This window comes from Puma concolor, chromosome D2 (assembly GCF_028749965.1).
Source record: "Puma concolor isolate L17-30 chromosome D2, mPumCon1.1.hap2, whole genome shotgun sequence".
Classification (NCBI taxonomy): Eukaryota; Metazoa; Chordata; class Mammalia; order Carnivora; family Felidae; genus Puma; species Puma concolor.
In genome coordinates, this window is record NC_141677.1 from 33,336,335 (window position 1) to 33,363,760 (window position 27,426).

Sequence of the window (27,426 nt, forward strand, 5' to 3'; positions counted from 1 at the left end):
TCTTGCCGTGGTGTGCCAGGCGTCCTCCACCTGTCCCTCTAGACCCACTCTGCTCTTTCCCACCTGCTCTGCGCATGCCCCGACAGGCTGACTACCTGGGCCATTTGGTGAGTCCCCTACTCAGCCTGCAGAGCTCAGGCCAGACATCAGAGCTTGAGGGACTCCTTGGAGGGGATTTAGAAACTCCAGCTGCACCCCCTGCACCCCCTGGGCAACCTGATCGGCCCCGCTCTGGCTGCCCACCGCCCACCGTGGTATCTGCTGATGGAAGGCATCAGAACCCGCCCCCCCCCACCCCCCCGAATGAAGGTCACGCCAGCCCTCAGTGGTTGGCAGTGGAAATCCCAGATTTTACGAACTTCGGCAAAGATCTGGATCCCTGTGCTGGGCGCAACTGAGGATCCGAAAACGAGTTAGATACAGACTTCTCTGTCAAGGAGCGGAAGTGGGGCACACGCAGGTAGTTTTCAAAAATGCCAGGGTGTACCGCATCTCCCAAAACAGGTACAGCCTTAGATCGAGAACAGTGAGCAGTCAGGGAGCTCCGTAAGTGAGGGGGCACTTGGAGTCGGTCCTGAGGGACGGGCTGGAGTTTGGATGGCAGTTCCAGAAGGCGGTAAGAGAACAGTCCGGATGCATCACGGAGAGGTGGATACAAGCCTGCCAAAGCCAGTTGGGCCTTGACACCAGGCTGCTGGTCTGGATTGAATTCAGCAACAGTAGGGAGCCATCGAAGGTTTTTGAGCGGGGGAAAATCATTGTAGCCATTGCCTTTGACTTCTGGCCCCTGGGCCTCTTCTGGCAGTCTTGGGGAGCAATAGAGTGTACTAATACCTATGGGTAAGATTCATGCCCTGAGGGACAGTGGCGGGGACCTAGAGGCCCCCGAGGGGAGACCTGCAGCACAGCTGAAGTGCCCGCCTGGAACCCTGGTTTGGCATTTCCCAGAATTGCCAGGGACAGTATGAGAGCCACCCAGCCTGGCCGGCTGGGCCATCCCCTTCCCCCATCCCCGAAGCCGTCTGACTGGCCTGTGAGACCCCGGATGTCACCCTGCAGGAAGATGGACGTATGCACTCCTGGAACATGGCAGATGGGATGGTGTTCATGGCATGAGGAGGACGTGTGTCCTCTGTGCACAGACCCTAGTCACCGCCCAACCACTCCTTCCTAAAGTGGGCTCAAGGGTCGCTGTCTGTTTGGCCCTGGATTCGTCCGTTGACCCTTTCAGATGCTCAGGCACGCAGCACGCCTGGGGAAGGAGGTTGTGTGAAAAGCGCAGGAGGAGCCAAGTGGGGCGGGATGTGGGGTGGGCAGGTGCGGGCCCCAGCAGCGCCCTCCACTGGACCAGCTCGCACGGCTGAGCCGCCCCCTGGCTTCCGCAGGACAGACTCGGGGGTTGCCTACCCATCAAGGTGCTGGACGGTCTTTTTTTTTTTTTTTTTTTCCAACGTTTATTTATTTTTGGGACAGAGAGAGACAGAGCATGAACGGGGGAGGGGCAGAGAGAGAGGGAGACACAGAATCGGAAACAGGCTCCAGGCTCCGAGCCATCAGCCCAGAGCCTGACGCGGGGCTTGAACTCCTGGACCGCGAGATCGTGACCTGGCTGAAGTCGGACACTTAACCGACTGCGCCACCCAGGCGCCCCTGGACGGTCTTAAACACAGAGGGATTTGGAGGCCAGCTCTGCCACTTACCAGCCATGAGATCTTGGGCAAGTTACACGCTTAGAACCCTGTCTGCTTCCTCGTTGGGTAAAGGCGGGGAGCAGGGGGTTGTACCTAGCTCCTAGGGCTGCGGCCAGAATTATACACGTGTGTGTGACCGCATGTTGTGGTGGTGTGGATGCAGATGTTGCTGTAGGTGACAGAGATCATGAGCCCTCCCGTCCAGGCCCCGTGACCCCAGCACGTCCTCCGTGGCACGTTCAGAGCTTCGAGTGTTTCCCGAAGGGCCGAGCCCTAACCCAGCCTTAGGGAACCCAGGAGGACAGAGGTGCGTGAGCCAGGCGGGAGAGGAAGGAAACGGTCCTGGCAAAGGGAACAAATGGGCTGCACCAGTCTGGCCCAGAGCTGCACTTGGGCTAGCCTGGCTCAGTGATGAGGCTTGAGCCGGCGGCAAAGTCCAGAGGGCAGGGACACCCGTGTGTGTCCCCTGAGGACACCGGGGGACCCAGGAGGGCCTCTGGCAAGGCCGTCGGGTGATCGGATTTGCTGCCTCCTCCCAGGCACAGAGCCCTCGCTCTGTGAGAGCCCTTGCACAGAGTCCCCCTGTGGCTGGCCCTGGCCCGAGTGCACCGAGAGGCCCCCTGTGTTGGTGCTAGCTGCCCCCACCCTGGCAGGGCCACAGAGGCAGCTTTTCATCCTCTTATTCTGCTTCGTGCATCTGAAAAATGAAAGTTCTCCCTCTCCTCTTCACCGGACATGCATATTTCATACGGTCATTAGACGGTGGCACTAAAGGACTCACAAATCTTCCTTGGTCAGCATCAGCGGCTTGGGCGGGCAGCGAGAGGCCCCAGGGGAAAGAGGTCACTGTAGGAGCCATGGTTGTGCCTAGTCCCCCGGGGGGAGGGAGTGGGGGAGGGAGTGGGAGGTTTGAGGCCAGCGTCTGCCTGGGAAGAGAAGACCATCCCATTTTGTTACCTCATTTCCCTGGGCCTCAGCTGCTCTGGGCCCCAGGGTGAAAGGGCCTAGACAAGGGGACCTCAGGGATCCTTCCTGCCCTGAGAGTCTGAGTGTGGTTCCATAGTGCACCCCGATATGAAGCGCTTTGTCCCGGGGCCAGGAACCCCTCCCATGGTTTGTTTGTTCTTTTAATGTTTATTTTTGAGACAGAGAGAAACAGAGCATGAACGGGGCAGGGTCAGAGAGAGGGAGACACAGAATCTGAAACAGGCTCCAGGCTCTGAGCCGTCAGCACAGAGCCCGACGCAGGGCTCGAACTCAGACTGTGAGATCATGACCTGAGCCGAAGTCGGACGCTTAACCGACTGAACTACCCAGGCACCCCCTCCCTTTTTTTTTTTAATGTTTATGTATTTTACCCACCCCCCCATGGTTTGATTGTGCCCCTCGCTTCCTGCACGGCCAGCCCTCTCTTCCTCTCCTCCTGATCTCCTCCACACCTCCTAGCTGCTCTCTCTGGTCCCCGTCCCCTTCTTCGGCTGTTTCTGCCCCCTCCGCTTCGAATCCTCTCTCCTCCTTGGCTTTGCTCCCTCTCCACTCCCCCTCTCTTGCTTCCCTCCCCTTTCTTACTAGAAATTGTCCATTCCCTTCCAAGCATTTATGAAGCATCGCTCTGCTCCAGGCACTGTCTATGCTGGGAGGTGAGCCCGGGAGACGCGGCTCTGCCTGTGTTGTTCCCCCAAACCCTTTCCTTTGACGTATGAGGATGCTGAGGCCTGCGGGGGGTGGTGTTCGGTCACACAGTGACCTGGGCTATCAACACTGGCCTAGAACTGGGGTCTCTCCACCACACTGCCCCCTTACCAAGGGTCCCCCAGACCAAGCCGCTCTTATCATAGTGTAGCCATACCACACATGGTGATTATTAGTGAAACGAAAGGGCGCTTAGGGGCTCCTTCCCCCCTTCTCTTCTGGCCCTGCGGTGGGGAGGAGAGAGGCTAATTCTGAGGAGCTTTGTCTCCTCTCCCTGGAACCTCCAGGTGCAGGTTCCCCTGAGAGCAAGCTCTCCTCTTGACTTAGAAGCAGTAACACACAGAAGCGAAGGGCATGGCGGTAATTGTGAGCAGTGGCTCAGGGCTCCGGGGAGGGTCTGTCGGGCAATCGGTCCTGGGTAGGAGGGTGTTACAGCGCTCAGCGTCCTCCTCGTCACCTATCCAACATGCGTCCCTAAGAAGCTGTGTCCTCAGAGCCTACCCCGGGGGAAGTCCGCACACAGTCTGCTGGGACGCAAGTGGTGGGGACATTGAATGGGAATCTGGGCACAAGAGGCAGTCCTGTGCAAGTAAGCTGAGCACAGTCCCAGAAATGGCTTCGTTCTGTGGAACCAGGTTTTTGGGGGGTGACTAAGATCTGAACCCCTTGGGTACAAACATTTTTTTTCACTTGAATCATTTGGTATAGAAACATACTATTTACTTACCTGCCTTCCTGAGCTAAGGATACTAAACACAAATGTTTCTCAAAAATTCGGGTTCATTGTATAGAACATGGAATTTAATAGACTTCAGAGAATCTAGGAACTTTATTTTTTTTTAATTAATTTATTTTTTTGAGAGAAAGAGAGTGAGTGAGCAGGGGAGGGGCAGAGAGAATTGGGGGGGGGGAGAGAGAGAGAGAGAGAGAGAGAGAGAGAGAGAATCCCAAACAGGCTCTACACTGCCAGCACAGAGCCCAATGCAGAGCTCAAACCCACAAACCGTGAGATCGTAACCTGAGCTGAGATCAGGAGTCAGACGCTTAGCCCAATGAGCCACCGAGGTGCCCCAAGGATGTAGGAACTTGAAAAGAACCTCAAAAAATACTTAGTACGAAGATATTGAGGGTGGGGGGAATAGAGGTTGGCAAAAGGGTACAAACTCGTGCCCAGAAGATGAATGAGGTCCAAGGCTCTAATGTATAACAACATGGTGATTATAGTTTACAACACCATATTGTAGAATCGAAATTCGCTAAGAGAGTACAGCTTCAGCGTTCTTGCCGAGAAAGATTTGAAAAGGTATAGAAGCAAGGTGACGGATGCGTTAATTAACTCAGCGGGGGCATCCCTGCACAACGTACACGGATATCAAATCATCACGTTGTACGCTTCAACTACATTACCATTTTATTTGTCAATTAGGCCTCCATGACGCCCCAAAATAAAAGCATTGAAACGAAAGTTTCTATTAGCGGAAAGCCAATCACAATCAGAGAGAAGCCCTGAGAGTGAAGCACGTGACCCTAGGGTCAGCCCAAGGCCTTGCCCTCCTGGCATCTGGGGGCAGCTCCAGGGCAGTGAGTAGCCTGAGTGACTCCAAGCAGGGTCACCGTGCCTGGCACACGGTGAATGCTTAACAAGGGATGAATGAATGGTGTCATTAACCTATACTGTGGGCTGCAACCATGCCAGGGACAATGCAGGAGCCAGAAGTCCCAGCCTCAGAAACCAAACCTCTGCTAGAAGCACTGTCATCCTAGAGAAGGGAGGAGATGGAGAGGGGCCCCACGGGGGTGGCCGAAAGGATGGATCCCCGGGCTGGGAGTGAGGATCCCTGTTTCTGCCCCACTTTGCCTATAACCTGCTCATGACCTAGAACGGGACAGGAATACACAGGGCCTTGCTGGAGAGTGGGCCTCAGTTTTGTGATCTGTGAACTGGGTAGAAACCTCTGTCTTCCTCATCATGGGGGACGGTTGTGAGGATAAAATGAGGTCTTCGAAGATGTAAAAGGCGTGACGACAGGACAGGCTGGCAGTGGTCACCATCACTGCTACCGTCATCAGCATAAGGCAGGCGTCTCTCCCTCCAGTCTCTTCCGACTGCAAGTGGCAGAAGCCCAGTTGGACCAGACTGCGTGAAAGAGGTCTTGTTGGACTCACAGACTGAGGCAAAGGGAAGGGATGTCAGGGTCAGGACTCTAGAACACGTAAGCTTCTGCCCCTCTCCTCCTAGCTCTCCTCTGGGGACACCTTTGTCCCCCCTACGCATCCCAGCAGCTCTCAGCCCGTAGTGTTTGGGCTTCAGTGCCCCGGAAGGAAGCGTCCAGCCCCAGCGATAGCCAGAAGAATCCCAGAGAAGGATTCAGATAGGCCCCCACTGCGGTCAAGGGCCTCTCGCGGCCCGGTGCCCGTGGCCGTGGCAGAGCAGGCAACTCCCACTCAGAACACTTGCTGCTCCCCCAGAACCGTGCTCTCCAGTGTGCATGTCAATAGCCGTTGGCGACTGGTGGCAACCGTATTGAACAACGCACCTCTAGAAAATGCAGCCCGAGGAGTCGTGTGGGAAGACCGTGGGTTTGCTGTGGACGTTTCCTGGTGACATCAGGAAGTCCGCCGGGTCCGGCAGTAACGACTTCCTGTTCTCCCCTTTGCAGGCAACAGACAATGACGTGGGCACCTTCGGGGAGGTCAACTACTTCTTCAGCGATGACCCTGACCGGTGAGACCCAGCCCCCCGCCCCTCAGAGGTGGCACTCTGCTACTCGTGAGGTTCAGGAAACTTCTCAGTGCCCAGGGAGGGTGCCGTGCCCCCGTGGCTAGAGCACTGAGCGAGGAGTCGGAACCCACGGGCACCGCTGCTGGTTTGACCCTGGCTGTGGCACAGTCTCAGTCAGGTCCTCTAACCTCTCTTGGGGCATAGTTTCTCTGACATCCAAATGACAGCCTTTAGCCTGGGGAATGAAGAAGCTTTGAAACACCAGGGACGGCACAGCAAGCGATTGCCGTAGCAGCAGCCAGCATTTAGGACCCCGGCCAGTGCGTCAGGCCCTCTGCACACACATTACCTGGCGTCATCCCCACAAGTCCTGGAGGAGCTCAGTGCTAGGCACTGCTATCACCCGCGCTTTACAGATGAGGAAACCCAGAGAGGCTGAGTCCCCTGCCCAAAGTCACACAGCTGGTGAGCTCGAGGGCCAGGCCTCTGCCTGCGGTCTTCGCCACCAGGATGCACGGCCTCCAGCAGGACGGGGCTCTCAACATGCCTCGGCCGCTGGGTGGCTGGCTTGCCTCACCACCTGACCTGTGCCAGCCCTGCCCTGTCACCCACCGCGGTTCCGGGCCTCTCTCTCCCATGTCTGCAGTTAAGCTGAAAGGGAAGCCCTCTCGTTTTTAACACGATCAAAAGCCAAGCTGGAGTCCGGGGGCAGGTCTGCTTCTAAAAATGAAGTGTCTGATGCATCTGGAGACTCAACAGGGTCCGTAAGACAGTGGCTGTCAGCTTGGATTACTGGCCCTGACGATCTGTGTGGATGGTCAGGAAGAGACAGGGACTGTTAGGTGCATCTGGCCATTTCCTGCCACTCTGGACGGAGCCTCAAAATGGGAGGAAGGAACTAGCAGCAGGAGGAATTTCCTGTCCCTCGGGACACCCTCAGGTGCCTTGTCCTGATCATCATGGATTTCCTGTTCTCTTCCCATCTTCTTTCCTGGGCTTGGAGCCAGGACCTTCTGGGCTCGGTGGCTGGCAGCTGTGGACCAGGTCTGGGCCTACAGATGTCAACTGACAGCTCAAGGGAGGCTCCTGAGGGGATGTTGAGAGGAGGCGGGTCGAGGGACCGTCTCGCTGGACCTTGCTCCTTCTGAGGACACAGTTCCTGGGCTCTTACACAAGGCTCACCCCTTGAGCAGAAGACCAGGGGTATTATTCCCCAAGAGATGACCAACCCGCCCACCCCTCCACCCCCCGCCAAGCTGGATGCTTTGCCACCCATTTAAAACATTTTGGTGCAAAACCATCTGGAATGGCAGAATCTCTGACCATGACGGTTCTCCGGCATCTAAATATCTGCAGTGGGCAGAAATTCCTATTCACAACAGGAGGAGGGTCCTTCTGCCTGAAATTCCTCTTAGATGAAATTAACCTGCTCCTTCCCTTTCCGTACCTGACTCTCACACACCCCCCGCCCCGTGTGGTCCTGATCCCTGCCCACCACCTCCCACCCCACTCTGCATCAGAAATAGTGGGGCTTTTCTTATTTAGGGCAGATTCCTGACTCCGTTCATTCCTGTTTATCACCTTGGGCAAGGACAGGCTGGTACATACAGGCCTTACCTACAAGCTGCCTTACGCCAGGGTCCCTTTCTCTCCGTCTGTCCTACCTGACGTAGGTTCTCTCTGGACAAGGACACAGGCCTCATCATGCTGATCGCCAGACTGGACTATGAGCTCATCCAACGCTTCACCTTGACAGTCATCGCCCGGGATGGGGGTGGGGAGGAGACCACAGGCCGGGTCAGGATCAACGTGTTGGACGTCAACGACAACGTGCCCACCTTCCAGAAGGATGCCTACGTGGGGGCCCTGAGAGAGAATGAGCCTTCTGTCACACAGCTGGTGCGGCTCCGGGTAAGGGAGATGCCAGGGCCTCCTGCAGTCCAGCCCTCCTCCCATCCTTCCCTCTGTGCCCTCGTCCTGACCACCACCCTGCAGAAGCTGCCACGAGAGCCCCCAACCTGCCATCCACAAAGAATTTGGCCCAGATTTGTGTCAGGCCTCTGAGCATTCCCTCCTGTCCCTGGTAACCGAATGGGCCAAGTATCTGTGTCAGCTTAAATTTCAGGTCCCCATTGAGTAAAGGGATGTCCTCCCCATCTCCCTTAGTAGGTGGCAAGCAGGATCTCGCATAAGGACCCCTACCTGGGCCCCTTGGTGGCTGCTTGGAATCGGGAACTGCCGTAGCTGGACAGAACCGGAGACCGTGGGGCACCGCCCATTTCACAGAAGGGGAGACAGGAGGGGAGACACAGTCCCCAGAGGCACAGTCCCCAGAGGCATAGTTGGAGTAGTGAAGCCAGGACCAGAACTCAGGACCGCACATTCCCACCGTCCTCCTGCAGTGGGATTCCCCCCACACATTGTAACTCTGACCAGAGACTCCTTCCTGTCCCCACTCGCCTTCCCCACTGTGCCCACCCAGAGTGACAGGACCCAGAGCCTCCATTTAGGATGGGTTTCTGAAGCCAGCAGGGATGAAGCCAGGTAGCCGGGGTGGGCACGGCGGCAGGGGCGGCGGGGGGGGGGGGGGGGGTTATGCAGAGAAGGCAGGACCCACCCACCATGCCCGCCCTCCCCCACTCAGCTCCCGGTGCACCCAGAGTGGTGGGACGGCCTTGGGGGCCTCTAGGATCAGAGACATCTGAAAAGAAGCCCCAAAAGAGAGTCATGGGGAAAAAGGATCTCTGACCTCATTCCAGTGCATTCTCCCTCCATGTGGCATTCGTGCCGTATGCAGTGACACCGACCGTGTGCTGGGCTGTAGGTACACGGCAGTAATCAAGAAATGTAAGGTTTCTGGGGCGCCTGGGTGGCTCAGTCGGTTAAGTATCCGACTTCAGCTCCGGCCATGATGTCACAGTTCGTGAGTTCGAGCCCCGTGTCGGGCTCTGGGCCGACTGCTCAGAGCCTGGAGCCTGTGTCAGTTTCCGTGTCTCCCTCTCTGTTGGCCCCTCCCCTGCTGGCGCTCTGTCTCTCTTTCAAAAATAAGTAAACATTAAAAAAGAAACGTAAGTCATCTGCTTGCACGGAGCTGACCGTGTGGGTGAGGCCAGCAGAAACCGAACAAGAAGCTACAGTTGGGTGTGGAGGGGTGGACGGCAGGCTCGGCACAGGGCCTGCCTGGTCCAGAGGTCGGGGAGGGCCCCTGTGGGTGGGCCGTTCAAGCTGAGACTGAAGGCTCTAGGAGGTGGTCATACCGGATATGGTGGTAAGCCTCTCCGTCCTCCGGGGGAGCCCCGGCCTTCCCTTTTCCCGGGGTCTCCAGCTGACCTTCTAGATCCCCACGCCAGCTCCACACCCCAACATGGGAGTCACCCTCCCGCGGAGGGACAAGGAGGGCCCGGATCCCCCAAAGCAGGGGACTCTGGAGGGGGCCAGCCCTCCCCTCCCACCCGCCCTCTTCCAGCCCTGACCCCTGAGGGCTCACGGGCCCTGTCTGCACAATTCCAGGCGACAGATGAAGACTCACCTCCCAACAACCAGATCACCTACAGCATCGTCAACGCCTCGGCCTTCGGCAGCTACTTCGACATCAGCGTGTACGAGGGCTATGGAGGTAGGTAGGCGTGCGGCGGGACCGAGGGCCCAGCCCAGGGAAGAGGGCCTGTGGGCCAGAGCAGGGCCTCACACTCACGCCTCTTCTCAGGATGGGGTTGGCCATCTGCTTCCCAGCACCCTGGCCAACCCAGGAGACCGCCCCATAGCCCGTCGGCTGGAGCGACGCAAGCCAGGGATCGCCCTCCTGTGGGATCAGGATCTGGGTGTCTGATCAGCTATATCCGTCTGTGGGTGTTAGGCCATGGTCAGCCCAGCGTCTGATGTTACCACAGTCTGCGGGGCCGCTATTTCTTACCAAGCCTGTCTGGGCAGGTCCATGGGGGCTGGTCGGCCATCCTCCCGATCCTTTGGGTGCGCCTCAGCCGCCCCCCCCCCACCACCAGGCTGTGGCCACTTCCTGCTGGGTCCAGGCACAGTCCCATACTCTGGACCTCGCCCTGCCTGCCCCGCCGTGACTCCTGAACCCAGGCAGGGAATCGCAGCAGCCACCTTGAGACCACCTGGTTTGGCAGATGAGGGGCACCCGAGGTCCAGAGAACAGGGAGCGACTTGCCCAAGGCCGTGCGGCAAAGGTGTCCAAGGAGACCCGTGTGATCTGGCTCCTGGTTCCCTCTCCCAGCCTCCCTCTCCCAGCCTCTCTGCCCACACCAGAACCCAGCCTCTTTGAACGCCTTGACACTCTCTCCCCTCAGTGGTCATCTCTGTGTCTTTGCAGACTCGGTTCCTCCTGCCAGGAAAACCCTTCCTCCCTGTCTCTTTGCTCTGCCTCCCTTCGGCCATTAAGCCCATAACCTCTGGCTGGCTTTAAGGGCTCCTGTGGACGTCCCCTCCTCTGAGAAGCATCCCGAATGCTTGAAGATGAGTTAGGTGCCCCCAAGGCAGAACGGATGTGCTTTGGGTGACTCTGAGTTCAGCGCTCACCCCTCCTGCACCCCACGGTGGGGTCGGAGAAGTGTGGCTGCAGAAACTGCGGTCCCGGCTCCAGGTGCTACAGCCTGATGGTCTCTATAAAATCTGCGTACCCCGTTTAAAAACCTTAAGTTCCATGTCTCTGCCCGCTTGCACACCCCGGCCTCTTCTTGACCCTCCCTCAGGTTTTATATTACCAAAGCAATAATTTTGCTCCCATTTGCCACATCCAAAGTGGTGACTTCATACTGTTGTCAGGACTTCGCAGACCACCAGTGACCCCCACGCCCGAGCCACTGTGCCTTCCCTCCCCCAAATGCAAGAGCACCTATGGGAGAGTTCAGGCATGTGCACTGGGGAGGGGCATTGGAGGGGGACATCTCAGCTCCCTCAAATCCTGCCTTTCGTCTCTGCCCACCTCTGGCTTTGTGTGCGTGGCAGGGGCGGGGGGCGGGGGGTCTTTACCACCTTCAAGCAGTGTTCTGCTGAGAGTAAAGTCTACAGCACCGTGCCCTGAGTAACCCCTCAAAGGGTCTAAGCAGTGCCCAGAGCAGGCCACTGGACGGGCACAGAGAGCCCATGGGGTAAAGGGAGGAGATGAGGGAGGGAAGAAGAGAGGAGAAAGTCCATGGGGGGGAACAGGCGGGGCCATAGGAGATGGAGGAGGGAGCTGCTGTCTGCACCCCACTGCTGGCATCACCCCCAGTAGCCCCGAGGCTGGGCAGTAAGTGGGTGCTTCTTTGGAGGGAGAAGTGGTAAGAGACTGAACTAGACAGACTGAGGCATGACCTTGTCCTCTCGAGCAGCTCCCAGACTAATGGAGAGTGCCAGATAAGTAGGTGAGACAGACAGATAAGCAGCCAATGGCACCCACCGGGAAGGAGCCTGGGCTCTGGATTCAGAGCCTATGCCTCTGTCATCGTCGCTAGCTGTGTGACGTTGGGCGAGTTACTAAACCTCCCTGAGCTTGGTTTCCTCATCTGTAAAGCGGTGCTTATATTACCACCCAAACAGTTCACACCAAGTGTGCTCAGCACTGGGCCTCGCATGTATCAGGCGGTCAGTAAACCTAAGTCAAGACCACGAGGCTCCAAGAGTTCAGGGGAAGGAGGGGGAAATGAGGCAGGGCTGGCCAGCCCGAGCCAGCCACGTCCTCCCTGCCCAAAGGAGACCCCCGGCTGGATGAGCATCTAAAGTCTGCTTATCGGGCTCCACGCTGACAGTGCAGAGCCTGCTCGGGATTCTCTCTCTCCCTCTCTCTCTCTGCCCCTCCAATGCTCGATCTCTCTGTCTCTCTCAAAATGAATAAATAAACTTTAAAAATTTAAAAAGAAAAAAAGTCTGCTCAGAGAGGGCCTGGGGCCCTGTTCCTGTCATTTCAGTGATCAGTGTAAGCCGTCCCCTGGATTATGAACAGATACCCAACGGGCTGATTTATCTGACAGTCATGGCCAAGGATGCTGGCAGCCCTCCTCTGAACAGCACTGTCCCTGTCACCATCGAGGTGTTTGTAAGTACCCAGGGGTGCCCGTCATGCAGGGCGAGGGGTGGTGAGTGCTTCCCAGAGTGTTGGGGGCCCTGCCTGAGCCCAGTGGTGTCAGACCGTGTCCCCACATCCTCGGCTGTCCCACAGCTCTGGGAGTCGCCCAGCAGACTGCCCCAACGGCTGCCCCCAGCAAACCTGTCATGCTGCAGCACCCAAGCTGCCTCCGAGCTCAGCCAGGGAGGCCCAGGCCCTGGGGTGCGAGATGAGCCTAACGGTCCCGCTCCAACTCTATCAGGGGCCTCGGGTCACCCGCTGACGGGGAACAGGAGCCAGGGCTCAAGCGGGAGGAAGTGTCACGGGACTCCCTCATGTACAGCCATACTTTGTGAGGTCCGAGGAAATTACTAGAAGGTCATCTTCTCTCTTCTGTCTCTCCGAAACCAAACCACAGCTTGTCTGACATGAGTGCCGAGCACACGTGAGTGCTCTCCGGGTCTGAAATTATTAGTCACTGAATCTATCTCCACTCTGGTTCCTTCGCCCCGTGCCGCTCCCCCAGTGATCCCAGGGGTGCAGGGGCCCCAGGGGGCCTTTCCCCGCCGGAGACCTCCTCACGGCATCTGCACAAGCACACCCCCCTCCCCATCTCATAGAGACTGCTCCCAGCAGCACAGGGTGGAGGCGTGTTGATGGCAGAGTTAGTGCATCACCGGCTCCAGGAGGATTAGATCAGATTGTCAGGTGAGGAGATATGCTGCGATCTGACGTGCGCTCGGGAAAATCCCTTCCAGAGAGGGCGTGCTAGATGACCTTCCTGTCCCAGCCCGCCTCGCCGGTAGCTTCTGGCACTGCCCCACACCTGGCTTTACAAAGCCTTGTCCTCTCGACCCAAGACAGAGGCTCCGGGGCCAGCTCCTGAGCGCGAAGGTCCTTGTCTGGGCAGGAACCCCTACTGGCTTGCTGCATAGGATGGGCTGGCAGTGATGAGGCCAGGGCTGAGGCCCTGGGGGGAGCCCTGCAGGTGGGCATGTGGGAGCAGGATTTAGGGGTGGCCTCAGAGGGTAAGGCTGGGCAGAACCAGCAAAGGGAAGAGCAGAGAGTCTGAGGCCCTGCTTCAGGGAGTGGCAGGAGGCCCCGGGGGGGGGGGGGGTGGGTAGAGGGGGGCAAGGCTAGAAAAGAAGGGAGTCGCAGAAGCCTAAACACTCACTGCTTGCCTTTCACCTGCAGCGCAGCTCCCCCCTTTGAAGTACCGAGCAGAACCAGAAGGCTCTCCCTTCCAATCGTGACCACATCTTGGTTTTCTAACCCACATGACCCTGACCCTCGTTTCCCGGTCTTGATTAAACACTGCCCCCAAAGCCCCCCCCCCCCAGTCCTGGTCACGCTCCTAACCCTGACCACCCCACCCATTATTTCCAACCGGCTCGTGTTCTCTGCCCAGGCAAGCAATGACTTCCCCCCCACCCCAGTCCCCAGGCAAGCAATGACTTACCCCCCCAACCCCCACGTGTGCAGGTTTGCAGTAGCACATGGGCGAATGTGCCTGCGAAGCCAGTTCTGCCCTAAAGGGGGCGCTGTGGACGGAGGGAGGAACGTAGCTGTGGAGGTTTATGGTTCTGAAACGGGGCTCTGCCACCCGCTAGCTGTGTGACCTGGGGTCCTTAACCGTCTCTGGGCCTCAGTTTCTTCATGTGCAAAATAGGGATAATCGTGGTACTGCCTCAGGATCTTATCATGAGGATTAAGTGAGATCATGCTGGTGACACTCAGCACCTGTAATGTTGGCTGTCGTCACGGCTGATAAGACAGATGTGCATACGATCGGCAGCATCCACGCCCAGGCTGTCTCTGGTACAAACGGGAATTCCGGAGAACTCGGCCAGACAGAGAAGAACCCCCTGTAAGTTTGGGGAAGACGGATGAGGCAGAGGGTGGGAATAGGGGAGGTCTAGAGAAGTAAGGTGAGGTTGTTTTACACCAGCCCGGGGATGGGCAGGCCGAATTGGCCAAATGGAAACGAAAACTTCTTGAGCTCCAATAATATGTGAGGTGCTTGCACATTACACAATCTCTCTTAATCCCATTTTACAGATGAGGCAAGTGAGGCTCAGGAGGGGAACAGAGCAGGGGCCCAGATCACCAGCGCCTTCCTCACTTTTGGGCTAGCAAGTGGCATTTGAATTTGCTTCTGGTCCTAGTAAGCTAGGATTGGAATCCTGACCTGTCTGACTCCTGAGTTCACCTTCTTCCCACCGCCCTCCAAGGCCTGAAAGCCCTCTGCGTGTGATTGAGACCCGTACTCCTCTAGGTCCGTGGAAATTTCCTGGAGCTCTTCTTAAAATGCAGATTCTTATTTAGTGAGTTCAAGGAAGGGCTGAGGCTCTGCAGGCCTAACAAGGTCGGGGCAATGTTGATGCTTCGGGTCAGGGGACCACCCTTTGAGTAGCAAGGCCTTCCAAGCTCTGCCCTGATGGGATCTTGAGACCTAGGGACTATGCCAACCTGTGGTTCAGTTGAGGAACCCAGAAAGGGCCCCTTTCTCCTTTTGCCTCGGCTTCTCCAGTGGAGCCAGGGCAAGCGGGAAGAGGGCGGCCAAGGAACCAAGCTAACCTTTCATTCACTGGGAATCGAAGAGTGGTCTCCCGCCCTGAGACCAGACAGCAGGGTCTCCATGTGCAGGGGTGGGTGGGGGCAGGAATCCATTTGGCCTGGAGCTACCTGAGCCCGGCAGAAGGGGTCGTTTTCAAATCCCCTCAAAGCTGTCACGCAGGTCAGTGAGGGCCCTACGCTTTCCTTCCATGTGTGCCCCGGCCCCTGGCAGCAGGGGGGGCGGGGCAGGGGGGGAGCGGTCTGGCAACAAAGACAGGTGCCACCTTGGCTGTGAGTGAACATCCTCTCTCAGGCAGGGCTTTGGGATGATAGAGTCGCTCGTGTCTAAGGACCACACTTGAAAAGGTCACCGCCTTTGGGCTGATTTTGCATGTGGGTGATTTTTAAGTAGCTGTCACTTGGCTAAGCTGCTGCCTCCATCCACCAAAGGGATTTTCTCTCAACTGGGGGGAGAGGGGGGAGAAAAACCCAGTGCAGATGAGTAGCTTATGGCGGCACTCACTGCACAGGCTGGGGGCGGGGAGAGGCAGATCGGGCCGACAGGGCTCCTGAGGGAAAAGGAGGCGGGCGAGAGGGGCCAGGTGATTCAGGTGATTCCTTTTCACCCACTGCTTGTTGGTTTTTAATAAAGAAGTCAAACTCGGTTTGTAGATTTCCCATTAGGGGACAATAAGCTTTTGTAGAGGGAGCCACTGAATTAGAACTAATAGCGAATGCAGTGCCAGGATCCGGGGAAATATCACCGCTAATAAGTTTCTGCCTCGTGCTCTGTCACTGACATTCTCGACGCTGTCTCGCGCAGCCAAGCAGAAGGCTTCGATCTATCCGTATATGGGGCACCCGCGCTTGCACCAGAGGGATGCCCAGGCAGGCTGTTGGGGCACCGGACGTCAGGCGAGTCCTCACGCCATGGGTTCTCTGAGGCGGGGGAGCTGCTGCACAGCCCAGAGCCCAGGGACAGGCGGGGGAAGAGGGGGAGCACCACTCCTTTCTGGGCACCCACAGTCTGGCAGGATGGGACTGTCTTAAGTCCCAAGGGGTAGACAGCAGCTTTGGTGCCTCTCTCTCTCTCTCTCTCTCTCTCTCTCTCTCTCCTCCCCCACTTCTCTCGTTCATTGCTGCTCAGCTAGAAGGGACTCCAGCAAAAGGAGCTCCCCCTCAAAGAGCTCCCGGTTCCTTGGGGAATGAGGCCCTGGGGGGGCAGTGCCGCGAACACTGCGGACTCCCCCGGAGGCCACCGCCCCAGTACCCCTGTCCCCGCTCCCCAGCTCCCAGGGGAAGGGGAGAAGGCTCTGAGTCAGGTGGGCCAGTGGGGGCTTCCTCCAAGAGGCCAACGGGCAGAAATTCTCACTGATTGATTACAAAAAGCCGTGGGTGAGGACCAGAGTCTTCAAGGTGGGGGGAAGTCGCCCCTGGCTGGGCAAGAGGGAGACAGAGGAGCCAAGAGGAGGCAGAGGCTGTGCCTGTTCAGCCCCTCGGCCCACACCGGCCCTGACCGCTGCCCCGCTTGCTGGTGAAGGCTGGGCCAGATGAGGGACTGCTCAAGACCTGGACGAGGTGGGCTCTGGGAAGCCGCCTGACCCTGCCTGCCTGCCACTGCACACTTCTGTATCCTCCGGGCCAGAGTGCTCCTTGCTCCCTTCATTTCTGGGGGCCAGGAAGGTTCTAGAACCTTCACTGTCATGCTGGCAGAGCTGGGAGGGAAGTTGCAAGCGGGCACCCCCAGCGTGGAGGACGATGAGCTGAGCAGGAGAACAGGAGCGAGCTTGGAGCTGCACCAAAACCCCAATGGGAGAGCAGGGAACCTGCTGCTCCCTGCTGCCTACATTCTCCATCTTCCTGGCCCTCACACGTCTCCCCAAGGCCCGTCCTCCGTCCCTGTACTATAGCCCAGCCAGGGGAGCACCTGGCCCCTTCGTGACACCCCACTTGGTTCTGGTCGTGCGTCAAGGCCAAAGCCCCTCAGCGCCAGCCACGCCCAGCCTCCCCTTGGCCGACAGACCAGCCCTGCAGGCCTTCCTGTCCCCTCCAACCTGTCTGTCTTCCTTCCAGGATGAGAACGACAACCCGCCCACCTTCAGCAAGCCTGCCTACTTCGTCTCCGTGGTGGAGAACATCATGGCAGGTACGGGCTCGGGCGGGGGAGGGTGTGAGGGCACGAAGCCAACAGACACCCCCATGACAAGTGAGGGGAGCCTCTGGAGAGGTCCAGTCATCTGCCAGCCAACAGCCGTTTACAGAGCACGAGCCCCTACTATGTGCAGGCGCTCCGCCGGGTACTTGGTCCCCACTCTCCCGCAGCTGCAGCCTCGCGGGAATGGCCACCCATCAGTAATCCGACAACCTTGATTAAGTGAGTGTATACAGAGTACTGAATCCCAGTGCTGTGAGGCAGGTCCCAGGGCCAGGGTGGCCAAGGGGGTGGCCTGAAAGGATGCTGTGCGTACCTACGTGAGAACAAAAGTGGGCCGCTCATCTCTCGGCTGCGTCTCTGGTGGCAGGGCCCAGCTTGCAGACCCGGGGCCACCAGCTCCACATTCAGGTTCCGGGGGACCCGCTCCGTCCTTCCTGACGGCTTCACCCTTACACCCAGGGTGGACTGTTCCAGTGGGGAAACCGCCCTATCAGGAATTGCTGTAGCATCCGGAGGTGGCAGGGGTGACCTTCTGTGGCACCATGGAGCCTTCTCTAGGGAGTCTCCGGGTACCTTCCTGGTATCTGATGATTTTTCTGGGTGGGTGCCAGGCTGTGCCCAGCCCACCCTTCCCTGTCCCAGTCGGGCATCTCCTGGAGAATAACACTGCTGAAGCTACCCCTGTGCACTCCCCGCTGTCCCCGTGACCTCTGCTTAGGAGAGGCCTTCGTCATGGCACTTAGTCCGCTTCCAGCTTGTGCTTGGATAAAGGGTGTGTCAGGGCCCGTGTACCTGTCCTCCTGCTCAGGGTGAGACCGAGAGTCGGATTAGAGGCTTCACAATCCCCGGAAGGGGCCAGAATGACCTGCCTATCGCACAGCCCTCTGCCTGGCCCCTTGGACCCCCAGGGACTGTTGATTCACGCACACAATAGTAACGGCAGCCTGTGGCTCAGAGAGAGCTGCCACGGGCCTGCACCCTGCATGGCCTGCTTCCCCTCCCCCATCCTCACCAACAACCCCGCAAGCTGGCTTTCTTTCCAGGTAGACCCATTTCACAGAGGAAGAGGCTGAGGCTCAGACAGTTGCCAGAGGGTCCCCTGGGGTTCCAGCCTGGGCGTCATACACCAAACCTCCTCGGTGGGGCAGTCGGGTGGCAGTGGGGACAGGAGGGGGCTGGAGCCCCAAACCCGACCGATAAGGGTCTGGTGAGCACAGCTGGGAAAGGCGGATCCCCCGACCCCGGATTTCAGGAGATGGAAATGAAGGTGAGGGCCTTCATTAGACATTACAGGGAAATAAAATCCCTTATAAATTCCCCTTGTGAACGAGATGAAACAAGACCGAAATTGAATACGGTAAATGTGGCATCATGTAACATGGGGCTTCATTTCTTTTTGACTCAAAGCCAAAGCTGGCCAGTCTGAGTGTATCGCCCATGGCGAGCGGCCAGAGAGAGGTGGATAGCAGTGGTGGGTCGCGAGCTTCTGGCACAAGCCACCGCCACCGCAGGCTCCGGGACCCCCTTCGTGGAGCCTTGTCCCCACGCAGCCCAGGGAGCTCTGGAGGTCGAGCCTCCCCGCCTCATCCCTGGGTGCCCCAGCAGCAGGCTCCCTGCCTCCTGAAGGCTGGTCACCAGGAGGTCCCGGGTCCCCCTCCCAAGGCCTGGGGCCGCAAACCCGGGGTGAGCGTTCCCCACTTTGTCTCCCGGAAGGGGCCACGGTGCTGTTCCTGAATGCCACGGACCTGGACCGCTCCCGGGAGTACGGTCAGGAGTCCATCATCTACTCCTTGGAGGGCTCCTCCCAGTTTCGGATCAACGCCCGCTCAGGTGAGCACCCCCCCCCCCGCCCCGTGGTCCCCGTCACCTTCACCTCAGGCCGGCTCCCCACGCCCAGCCCTGGTCCTGCTCCTGGGCCAAGTTCTCTCTCCCTTTCACAGGAAGCCCTCGTGTGGAGCATGCCAGCTTTGAGCGCCTGGTCTTATCCCTGAAATATTAACCTGAGTGTGATTACTGATCCTACACGACCCCCCAAAAAAAATTGGAACGTGAATGTATCCACTTCAGGGTATCTTTCAATGGTGAAGAGCCCTGTTAGGTTTAAAATGTGTTCCATTTTACCAACAGCTGGCCAACATGCCACCCTTTGGGGGCTCTCTTTCCTCAAGTCTCCATGTCCCCCTCCCTCAGAGGCTGACCTATTTACTGAACTCTGGCTTCTCCTCTTAACACTGTGTAAGCCTTGGTTTCCCCCCTGCAGGACGAGGATGGTCACGTTAGGGGTGGAGTGTGGGTCACGTGAGTGATTGCAGGGAGCGCTCATAGAGTGGTCCCTGGCATATAGTAAGTGCTGACAGAATCACGTCTTCATCATCATTGTCTTTGGTCTTTTCACCCAGAGGCCCCCATCCCCGGCTCCCTGGTCAGCCCACGGAGCCCTCACCTCTCTTCCCCCTTTCCCCATACGCCTCCCTCCAGATCTCTCTCCCTTGAAGCTGGTGGGGGGGGAGGGGGAAAAAGCAACAATAGACCCCAGATCAGAAGCTGGGAAGGGATATGAGGCCCTTGGACATTCATTCATGTATTCAGGCTTCAGTGGGGACCTGCTCTCCACCAAGTGCCAGGCTGGGTGCTGGGGCGCAGGATGGAATCAGACATGACCTGCCCTCCTGGGGTTCCCGGCCCATTTAGTGGACATGCAAGGCCCCCCGCTTCTGAGTCCCCGATTCTGTATTGTAAGGGCACTGCCGATGCCAAGTGGGCCAACCCTGAAATCTCAGTGGCTCAACACGGCAGAGATTCTAACTCACACGGCGGTCCAGCACCACGTCCAGTGGACAGCCTTCTGCATGGTGATTCTGGGACCCGGGCGCCTTCCCCGTTGTGGCTCCAAGGTCACTGCAAAAGGGAAGAGAGCCTGGAGTGCTGCCGAAGGAGATGTCTATGGGCCAGGCCCGGAGGCGACATATGTCACTTCTGCCCACATCCTATTGGCCGGAACCAGGCAACGGCCCCGCCTAGATGAAGGGGACCTCGGGAAGGGGTTTCTGGCCTGCCAGCCCCTCTCAGGCAGTCATGCTCCCTTAACACAGCTCCTTCAGCTATGAAGGTGTGTTTTCCTCAGAGCTCCTTGGTCAAATTAGCCAGGCCTGCTCCACAAAGGTGGCCTTAATTGGATCTAATTTCCCAGACAGGGGTAGCCATCTATCACACCGACAAGTTCACGCTTAAAACTTTTCAGAGATTAATTTCTTCCTTGCCCTGCCAATTAATCGACACCACCCCAGCAAGGAGCACGGTGTGGTTGGCAGACCTTTGCCAGTCTTTTGTTTTTGGCCTCAGCACCTTCACTGTCCCGTCCCCATGCTCAGCTCCCCTCTCAGCCCTGCACAAGCCAGACAATCTGCCAGTGTGGCAGGGAGGCAAATGTGAGACATCTGGTCCAGCTCCATCATTTCATGGTAGAATAAGCCAAGCACAGAGAAGTTGAGTAACTTGCCGGGGGTCACACAGCGCAGGCAAGAGGGATTAAAAAAAAAAAAAAAAAAGACAGTCCCTGCCTTGGTGGTATTCTCACAGTCTATTGAAAGGAAATAAGTCTTTTCTGAGTGTGGAGAGCTTGACCTGTAGTTACGTAATCCTCACAACAGCTCTGATCCGAAGGCATACTAATACCCATTTTACAGATGAGAAAACTGAGACCCACTTTTCCAAGGCTGAACGTGTAGAAAGGGTCGTTAATCAGAATTCAGATGTGGGCCTCACTGTCCTCAAGGCATCGCTCGTTTCCATAGCCCATGTGCGCTGGTAAATGGCCTGCCTACCATGACACCCTGAGGCTGGCCCACCTCACAGCTGCTCCTGAGAGCCAAGTTCAAGCATCTCCTCCGCTCTGTGTTCAGTGCCATCCAGTCAGTAGCTTACAGTGGCCCTGGTGGGAGCATTACAACCTGAAAATCAGCAAATGCCTTTTTGTTCTTGTTTTAGGGAGGCGGTTGTCAAATGCCAGCACGCCACGTGACCCGGCGTGACCTCCACGTTTTAGTTATATCAGAATACAAAGAAAAGCCAAAAACGGGCTGATAAATGATCCATTTTTTGAAAAATTTGTTTAACATTTATTTTTGAGAGACGGCAAGCACAAGTGGGGGAGGGGCAAGGGAGAGAGGGAGACAGAGGATCCAAAGCAGACTCTACCATGAGCAAAGAGCCTGATGCAGGGCTCGAACTCACGAACTGTGAGCTCACGGCCTGAGCCGAAATCAAGAGTCGCATGCTTAACCGACTGAGCCACCCAGGTGCCCCGATGGTCAATTATAATTGCTTGTATTTCATGAAATAACTCGTTTATACACTGGGGGAAAAAAAAAACACCTCAAGGCAATATAATCACGTTACAAGGTAATTAAGGAAATTCTTTTATAACTGTTCTCAATACATTGTAAGTTACTTGTCCAGTAATGAGTCACCAGGGTGAACATGTGTGAAACATACATTTCAGTGCTGTCCTGTAATAAACAGCGCCAGGCACTGTTCTAAGCCTTCTGTGATGTCAGCCGAATTAATCCCTCAACAGCCCTATTACTTTTCCCTTTTGACCAGATAAGGAAACTGAGGCACATAGGATTTAGGTAGCAAGTCTCAAGTGATAGGGCTGCTAAGATAATGTCAAAAATCTTAAGAGAGGTCTTTTGTGACCTGTCGTATTCTCCATCCCCTAACGCCATTATCGGCCCAGATTTTCCCACATTAAAAAATGACTTTCCGATCAGAAAGGTGTTGCTACCTCTGGCTTCTGGTTGCCAAGGCATAGGTGCTATCCCTGTCCCTTCACGAGCGTCACCTCACACCCCAGCACATGCACACACGTGCAAACACATGCTGTCAGCTTGTGCAAACGGCTTCACCCCCTCTCTCCCTCCTTCCCTGCTCCCTCCCTGGCCCGCCCAAACCCTCTCTCCTGCAGGCGAAATTACCACCACCTCCCTGCTTGACCGTGAGACCAAGTCTGAGTACATCCTCATCGTACGAGCGGTGGACGGGGGCGTGGGCCACAACCAGAAAACCGGCATCGCCACCGTGAGTGCCCGCCCCCTGCTGTGACCCCTGCTCCCCAGCCCATCTTTAGGGTGCACCTGTGTCCCGATGCAGTGTGAGGCACGTGGGAGCGGGGTGAGGGTGGCAGTTACCAACTCACTGTCAGCCAGGGTCAGCCCTGGGGCCGCTGCAGCCGCAGGAAATAAAGGCATTCCCACCTGGGACGTGGTGGCACATGGGAGGAGCAAACGTCCCCCAAAGACCAGCGGGGCAAGAAGCAGAAAGCGTGCACTCCATAGGCCCTTCCCTAGGGGCTCCTACACAGGGCACGTATTCCTGCCAGGAAGAGTGGCCCAGAACAGGAGGCAGGGCCCCCAACCCTCACCACCCCTCACCTTGGTGCTGAGAGATGATGCCTAGATTTCCCTACCATGAGTAAGCGGGACCCATAAAGGCCTAGATTCCCCATCCGAGGCCTGGTCATCCCACCGAGGTGCCTCAGATATAGGAAGCTAGAGAAGGGACATCCGAGGGTCCTGACCGGGCTCTGGGCTGCACGAGAGATGGGGGGCAGTGAGAAGCAGGAAGACGCGCGGACCACTCACTCTGGCCACCTCCCTTCCATGACCCTCCCCTTGCTTTCTCTGGCTGCCCCTCAGGAGCCCTCCCCGACCTCTCCGCACGGCCCTCACCCTACCCACCGCAGCTGCCCCCCATCCTTGCCCAGCCAGAGGGGCTGGTGTCAGTATTTCTTGGCCAGAGACTTGGCAGAAAAATCCCCAGTACCCCGTTCAGTCATGGGAGGCCCCTGCTAATAGGATTCTGAGCCCTATAAATAATTTACGTGGGTGGCAGGGGAGCAGGGAAATTGCTTGGCTGGTAGCTGAGACTGACGGAATCTCAGGGGATTCTACTAGGTCCCCCCACCCTGTCAGTCACCTTCCGCCAAGACAGGGGTGGGTGAGAGAAGGCCCAGGTTAGAGGAAGTATTTCAGGGGTCACTTCCTTCATTCCTCTGCTTCCTGATGGGATAAGACCTAAGCTCTCTCCTGAAGGGACCTGGCTCCCTCCTTGAAAGCCCAGGCCTGCCCCGAAGCCCCCAAAGTGGGTGGAACCAGTGGAATTAATGCAGAGATGCCCCGCAGGCACCCGAGTATGTCCCCCTCGTGGGCACTGCCCTTGCACAGCTCAGCCAGGTGCCTCCCCCCCAACCCCCATGGCTTCGCAGGTGAACATCACCCTCCTGGACATCAACGACAACCACCCCACCTGGAAGGACGCCCCCTACTACATCAACCTGGTGGAGATGACCCCTCCAGATTCTGACGTGACCACGGTAAGTGGTGGTAGGACAGCCGAGCCTCCGGGCTGCCCTCCTGAAGGTGTCTGCCATTCCCTCGTGAGCCCCATGGGCCGGTCCACGTGGGACTGATGGATGTCATGTCTCCCTCTGAGCCAGCCCACGGAGCAGATTTCCAGAAGCTCTCTTGCATGGTGGAAGGTAGTCAGAGTTTGGCGGAAAACCCTCACCTGGGCCTCAGAGACAGTGGGCTTTGGGCTTTGTCAAAGGGAGCAATGGCAGCCCAAGGACAGTGACAAGGCAACTAGGGCTGGTTCAGCTAGTGACCACACTTGGCAGAGACCCCGGGACTCAGTCCGGGCCACAAGGAGTGCTCCACCCTCCCCAGGCGCCTTACAGGTGTCCTCCTTAAGTCCTACAGCATAGATTCTGCCCCCCACCTTTCCCTCACTGCTTCTGTCACCGCAGCGGGAGCCTGGTCAGCTCCCCCCACAGGCGGGCCCCAGGGCTTTCCCAGTGGGGCGTTTGAAGTTCGCCCAGGGATTTTCTGGCCCGGAATATTCCAGGTTTGCCCAGGCCCCTGGGCGTGCTGCGTGCAGGGATATGACTCAGAGTGGGGAGCAGGGGAGACATGGCCAAAGCCTCAGGAGTCCGGAAGGGAGCCAGCCTCCTGGGGAAGATGAGGAAAGTCAGGGTTGCATACCCCACTTGGTCTGCTCTGGAGTTCACGTTTGTGAGGCTGTCTCTTCCCCTCACCCGTGTGCCCCCTTTGGCCTCATTTGAGGTGGCTTATCCCCAGTGTCCAGCCCCATGGCCACTCCGCCAGCTGTGACGAACATGAACCTGATAGTCCATGATAACCCCACATATTGAATGTCTGCGACATGCCAGGCTTTGCCCGAAGGCTTCTCATGATTTCTCTCTCATCCTCATGATGGGGCAGGTAGACTCATTGCTCCCATCACACTGTGGAGGAAACCGAGACTTGGAGTTTGAGGGGTTTGTCCGGGGGCCCAGGGCTAGTAAAAGGTTGTATCAGGACTTGAACCCAGGTCTGTCTGATTTGGAAACTACCTGGTCCAGCCCTACATCCCTGCTGGCTCAGGGAGCCCTGGCTGGTGGGCCAGGTCCTGAGAAACTGGAGAGTGTGTGGGGGGTGGGAGAAGGAGGGCACATTTCATATCCAGCTCTCCAGGAAGGCTGCCCACCCCCCTTTGAGGCTTAGCCTCCCCACCCCCGCCCCTCATCAGCCATAGCCAGTAGGACTGGTCTAGACTGGTAAGGATGTCAGCCTCGAAGGGAGTCTCCTGTCCTCCTTTCCATGTGTTCAAGATCTGAATGGCTCTCAACTGGTGGGTGTATCCCCCTCCCAGACATTCCAGTAGGGTCTGCGTCAGGTATCTGGGATCTAGTTTTTCAAAGCCCCAGTGGGAGGACTCCTTGGAGGCCAGGGCCAGGTTTGGGAACCACTACCTTGGGCCTTTTCCTGGCTCTCTCAAGTGCTCTAGACCTTGTGGGCACTCTCTGCTGCCATCTCGTGGGCACTTGGGCTCTAGCCCAAGACCACTCCAGCCCGGGACCCCAAGAGAGCCTACCTCGGAACACCTGCCTGATCAACCCTTACCTTTGCTTTATGTTTCTGAGAAAATATTCCCAGAGGGCATTGAGAGGCAAGTGAGACAGGTGTCCCTGGGAGAAAGTGGCTGCATGGGACACTAGCCAGAGGTGCCATGTTTGAAGAGTCTACCTGTCAGACAGAGAGAAGGTTTGCTGGACTGGGACTGCACTTGGCCTTGGGCATTTCCCAGATCTGGTCCCCAGTGGCGCTTTCCGGGTCTCCAGCCTTCCTTGCAGCCTTTGGACTGTGAGCAGGTGTGGACAGTGGGCCAGGGGCCTGCTGCCCAGGGTCTTCTCACTCCCCGGGAAATTCGGCAGACCTTCAGTGAGCACCTGCCGTGTCCCAGGCCCTGTGCCCGTCAACCTTAGAAGCACAGAAAGTGACGACATTCCCCTCTGTTTTCAGGGAGGTTTGTGCCACTTTTCTGCTTAAACCCACCACTGGTTCCCATCTCGCCCTGTGTAAAAGCCAGAGTTCTTAGCAGACGGACCTGCCCCACCTTTATCTCTGGGGAGTCGGACATGTGAACCCACCCCTCAGGACAGGCTCGGCATGGCCGTTCCTCCCACAGGGTGGGGATTCCAGTGTTTCAGTGCCTCCTGCTAGTGTTTGAGATGCCCCCCGCCCCTACAGTGTCATGACTCAGAAGTTGAAAGAGAAAAGGGCAAAGTCAAAATTAAAACTTATTATGTCAAACGTCTAGCCAAATATATAATGACAACTTCAGCAATCATGGGATTTAGCATCTGAAAAACTTTCATTGCACTTAAGGACAAATTGTCGGTTAGATTTTTTTTTTCTGTAATTCTTGAGAATTTTCAGAATTCTCTGCAATTCCCAGGTATGTGTGATCGTTTCCGGGAAACCAGGAATCAGGAAGCCCATACATTAGTCAAAGGTGTCATAGCAAAATAATTTCAAAAGGGATAGTCATGAAATTCTGCTAAATCTTATGGTGTCTAGGCATTTACATGTGGGTACACTGTAATGCCGTTGGGGGTGCTCCCTGAGGCCTTCTAAGGCCACACAGTGGCCCTGGGTGAAGTGGGGGCTGTGGCTGAGATATGAGAAAGGGAGCTGGGGGTGGGGAGGGGGACAGCTGACCCAGAAGTGACATCAGGGAGGAGGCCATGTTTGCATAGGGGCTGCCCATCTGACACATGTCCTCCCACCCGTCCCCAATCCGCTAAACTCTTCCTCCCCTCAGAGCTTTCCACCCCCTGCTCCCCCCCTGCAGAGCGTTCCTCTCCCTCTACCCCTCACCCCTGCTTTTCCCACGGCTGCCTCATTCTCCTCCACAGCTTAAAATGCCACTTCCTCAGAGAGGCCCTCCCTGATCACCCTGCCTAAGGTAGCTTTCTACATTGTTTCTTCCAGAGCTGATCCCACGTCTGTGTTCATTTATTTATTAGGTTGCTTGCTTATTCGGAGACACTATAGGGATTAAGAGAGCAGCCTTTGCTCCCAAAATGTCTACGGTCTAATCCCAGCCACATCCCTTATCAGCTGTGTGACCTTAGGCAAATCACCATACCTTTCTGTGCTCCAATGGTCTTATCTAGAAAATGGGACAGTGAGAGCCCCCACGAATAGAGTTGTGGTTTGTATTTAATGAGCCACGGGGTGAGTAACAGAGAAATGATAGCTGTCGTCACCATGCCTCCTCCTCTGGGTTCATACCTGTCTCGTTCGCTGTTGAACCCCAGTGCCTCGCACGGTGCCAGGTGCATTGTAGGAATTCAAAAACTAGGGCGCCTGGGTGGCTCAGTCGGTTAAGTGTCCGACTTCGGCTCAGGTCATGATCTCACAGTTCGTGGGTTCAAGCCCCGCATCAGGCTCTGTGCTGACAGCTCAGAGCCTGGAGCCTGCTTTGGATTCTGTGTCTCCCTCTCTCTCTGACCCTCCCCTGTTTGCACTGTCTCTCTCTCTCTCTCTCTCTCTCTCTCTCTCTCTCTCTCAAAAGTAAAATAAACATTTTTAAAAAAAATTTTTTTAATTAAAAAGAATTCGCAAATGGTCAAATGCTAGTTGTTGAGGGTCTTGTCCGACTTTGTTCCCCGCTTCACCTGGCCCCCCAGTTCTCCCAGGTCAGGTTGGGTCTCCCTTGTCAGAGGGAGATGAGGGTGTGTGGCCCAGAACTCTCCCAAAGGCCAGTGACTTCCCAGAGCTGCGTGTGGACAAGCGTGTGCCTGTATCCTGGCGTACCGGGGGTGGTCTGGGCTTGCGCACCTGTGCGCTCCCAGGGCATGCACCTGCATCAGGGCGAGCCCGCGCATGGCCCCTCTCGGTTTGCGGGTGAGATTTGGGCCCAGCCTCCCTCCTAGCTCCTGCAGGCTCCTTCAAGGACCTGGCTGATGGGCATTGATTTAGAGCCTTTCAAAGCCCTCCAGCAAAATAAGAGAGGGGAGAGGGAGAGAATTATTCCCCGTCAGGCCGGGAGAAAAATGACAGTGTGAAATGGGAAATGAAGAGGGAAAGTGGTGAGACTTTACACAGTGACCAGGAGGGAGCCTGCGGGAGGGGTGACAGCCAGCAGCCCTCCCCTGTGTCCCCAACCCCGCCCGAAGACCAGGGAGTGGCCCTCGAGGCCAGAAGTCTGGGCCCACCTC

General features: G+C 57.0%; 1 protein-coding gene across 6 annotated transcripts in view; it reads left to right on the forward strand.

Annotated features, from left to right (window-relative positions):
• CDH23 (cadherin related 23) overlaps window positions 1-27,426 on the forward strand; it is a 418,091-nt gene that overhangs the window by 282,543 nt on the left and 108,122 nt on the right. For all 6 annotated transcript variants that reach the window (XM_086679923.1, XM_086679917.1, XM_086679919.1 and 3 more), the window contains exons 14-21: window positions 6,044-6,108; window positions 7,779-8,016; window positions 9,616-9,721; window positions 12,015-12,142; window positions 16,781-16,853; window positions 18,576-18,692; window positions 21,829-21,941; window positions 23,128-23,235. In XM_086679923.1, coding sequence (XP_086536049.1) covers window positions 6,044-6,108; window positions 7,779-8,016; window positions 9,616-9,721; window positions 12,015-12,142; window positions 16,781-16,853; window positions 18,576-18,692; window positions 21,829-21,941; window positions 23,128-23,235 — 948 coding nt within the window. The remainder of the gene's footprint in view (window positions 1-6,043; window positions 6,109-7,778; window positions 8,017-9,615; window positions 9,722-12,014; window positions 12,143-16,780; window positions 16,854-18,575; window positions 18,693-21,828; window positions 21,942-23,127; window positions 23,236-27,426) is intronic.